A 2,350-nucleotide genomic window follows, 5' to 3' on the forward strand; every position below is an offset into this window, starting at 1 on the left:
GATACAACCAAATCAAAATGCATGTCCCAGATCAGGATCATACCGCATTCATAACAGACCAAGGTCTGTATTGCTATAAGGTTATGCCTTTCGACCTTAAGAATGCGGGGGCGACCTACCAAAGAATGGTGAACAAAATGTTCGCCAAGCAGATCGGCCGGAATATGGAAGTGTATGTGGACGACATGTTTGTCAAGAGCAAGCAGTCGAAGTCGCATCTTTCCAATCTGGCCAAAGCATTTGGAGTTCTACGGAAGTATCAAATGAAGCTCAACCCAACCAAGTGTGCCTTTGGAGTCTCTTCAGGGAAGTTCCTTGGTTTTATGGTAAACAACCGAGGGATCGAGGCTATCCCAGAAAAGATAAAGGCCGTGCTCGAGATGAAAGCGCCCAAAACTTTGAAACAGCTTCAATGCCTCAATGGAAAGGTTGCAGCTCTGAATAGATTTGTCTCGAGGTCAACAGATAAGTGCCTTCCTTTCTTCAAAGTCCTAAGAAAGAAGGGACCATTCGAATGGACGACAGAGTGCGAACAAGCACTGGAGCAGTTGAAGAACTATCTTTGCTCGGCACCTCTGCTCGCCAAGCCATTGCTAGGAGACAAGCTCCACTTATACCTAGCGGTGTCAGACAGCGCCGTCAGCTCGGCCCTAATCAAGCAGGAAGGGTGCGCCAAGGTCCCATCTATTATACCAGTAAGGCCATGACCGAGGTTGAGACCAGATATCCCCAAATGGAGAAACTGGCTCTCACCTTAATCACCTCGGCCCAAAGGCTCAGGCCATACTTCCAAGCGCACACCATCGTGGTACTTACCAACTTGCCCTTAAAGAGCATCTTCCATAAACTAGAAACATCAGGGCGCCTGATGAAGTGGGCAATGAAGTTGAGTGAATACGATATCCAGTTCGAACCCCGAAGTGCGCTGAAAGGGCAAACAGTGGCCGATTTCATCGCGGAGCTCACCCCACCGCCTCAATCGGCCGGGGCCGATCTTCCATGGACAGTCTACGTGGACGGATCTTCCAATGAGAAAGGGTGCGGGGTAGGAATCCTCTTGCTCGTACCAGGTGGTTAGCGATTTGAGTATGCCCTACGGTTCAACTTTCGGACCTCAAACAATGAACCCTACATGTTGCCAGAGGGCTGGGGGTCGTACACATCAAGGTCTTTAGTGACTCCCAGTTGGTCGTAAACCAGATTAAGGAGAAGTATCAAGCAAAAGACTCCCGGATGGAAAAGTATTTAACCAAAGTCAGATCGCACCTCGCCCAGTTCAAGACTTACGAGGTGAATCAAGTACCAAGATCAGAAAATTCCAATGCATACGCCTTAGATAAATTGGCGTCAGCATACGAAACCGACCTGGCCAGGTCGGTCCCGATTGAGATCTTGGACAATCCTTCAATCTTGGAGCCAGACGTGATGGAGGTTGACACTCTAGTGCCCTCGTGGATGGACCCAATCGTGGAGTTCGTCAAAGGAACTCCGCTGCTAGATTCGAAGGAGCAAAAGAAGATGGCGCGGAAAGCAGCTCGGTTCATACTCCGAGATGGAGCGTTGTACCGACGTGGCTTCTCCCTGCCCCTGCTTAAGTGTGTAACTCCTGAAGAAGGCCTTTACATTCTTAGGGAAATCCATGAAGGAGTGTGTGGAAACCACTCTGGCGTCAGGTCGTTGTCGGGCAAGGTGGTTCGACAAGGGTACTATTGGCCCACTGTTGAACAGGACGCAAAGCAGTTTGTAAAAACCTGCGACAATTGCCAGCGCTTAGCAAATATCATACATCAGCCTCCCGAACTGCTCACCCCAATCTCGGCCCCATGGCCATTCGCGCAATGGGAAGTAGATATCATAGGTCCTTTTCCCCTAGGCAAAGGGCAAACCAAATTCGTCGTTGTCGCTGTGGACTACTTCACCAAGTGCCGAGGCCGAGGCGCTATCCCACCTCACGGAGTCCAGAGTCACATCTTTCATATGGACGAACATTGTATGCCGTTTCGGCATACCGAACTCTATCGTCACGGACAACGGAAAGCAATTCGACAATACAAAGTTCGAAGATTTCTGCAAAAAGTTGGACATAAGTCATCTCAGCTCGTCCCCTGCTCATCCTAAGGCCAATGGGCAGGTTGAAGCAATAAACAAAATTATAAAGCGAGGACTCAAACTAAGATTGGACTCCAGAAAGGGAAGATGGGCCGAGGAACTACCCGAAGTGTTATGGTCATATCGGACCACCCCGAGAGAGTCAACTGGCGAAACTCCGTTCTCACTAGCCTTTGGCTCCGAAGCTGTTGTACCAGTTAAGATCGGCATACCAACAGACAGGGTACAGCAGTATGAACCA

The 2,350-nt window shown here is 49.5% G+C and overlaps 1 protein-coding gene across 1 annotated transcript; it reads left to right on the forward strand.

Moving 5' to 3' along the window:
* The first annotated feature begins 733 nt into the window (after nt 1-733).
* On the forward strand, nt 734-1,747 carry LOC148210281 (uncharacterized). Its single transcript, XM_088126263.1, has 3 exons — nt 734-1,038; nt 1,143-1,673; nt 1,729-1,747. Exons 1-3 carry the CDS (start codon nt 734-736, stop codon nt 1,745-1,747), a joined length of 855 nt encoding a protein of 284 aa, XP_087982389.1.
* The last annotated feature ends 603 nt before the right edge of the window (nt 1,748-2,350 follow it).

The sequence above is a fragment of the Momordica charantia genome, assembly GCF_013281855.1.
Source record: "Momordica charantia cultivar OHB3-1 chromosome 7 unlocalized genomic scaffold, Mcharantia_2.0 BLBB01000007.1, whole genome shotgun sequence".
Lineage (NCBI taxonomy): Eukaryota > Viridiplantae > Streptophyta > Magnoliopsida > Cucurbitales > Cucurbitaceae > Momordica > Momordica charantia.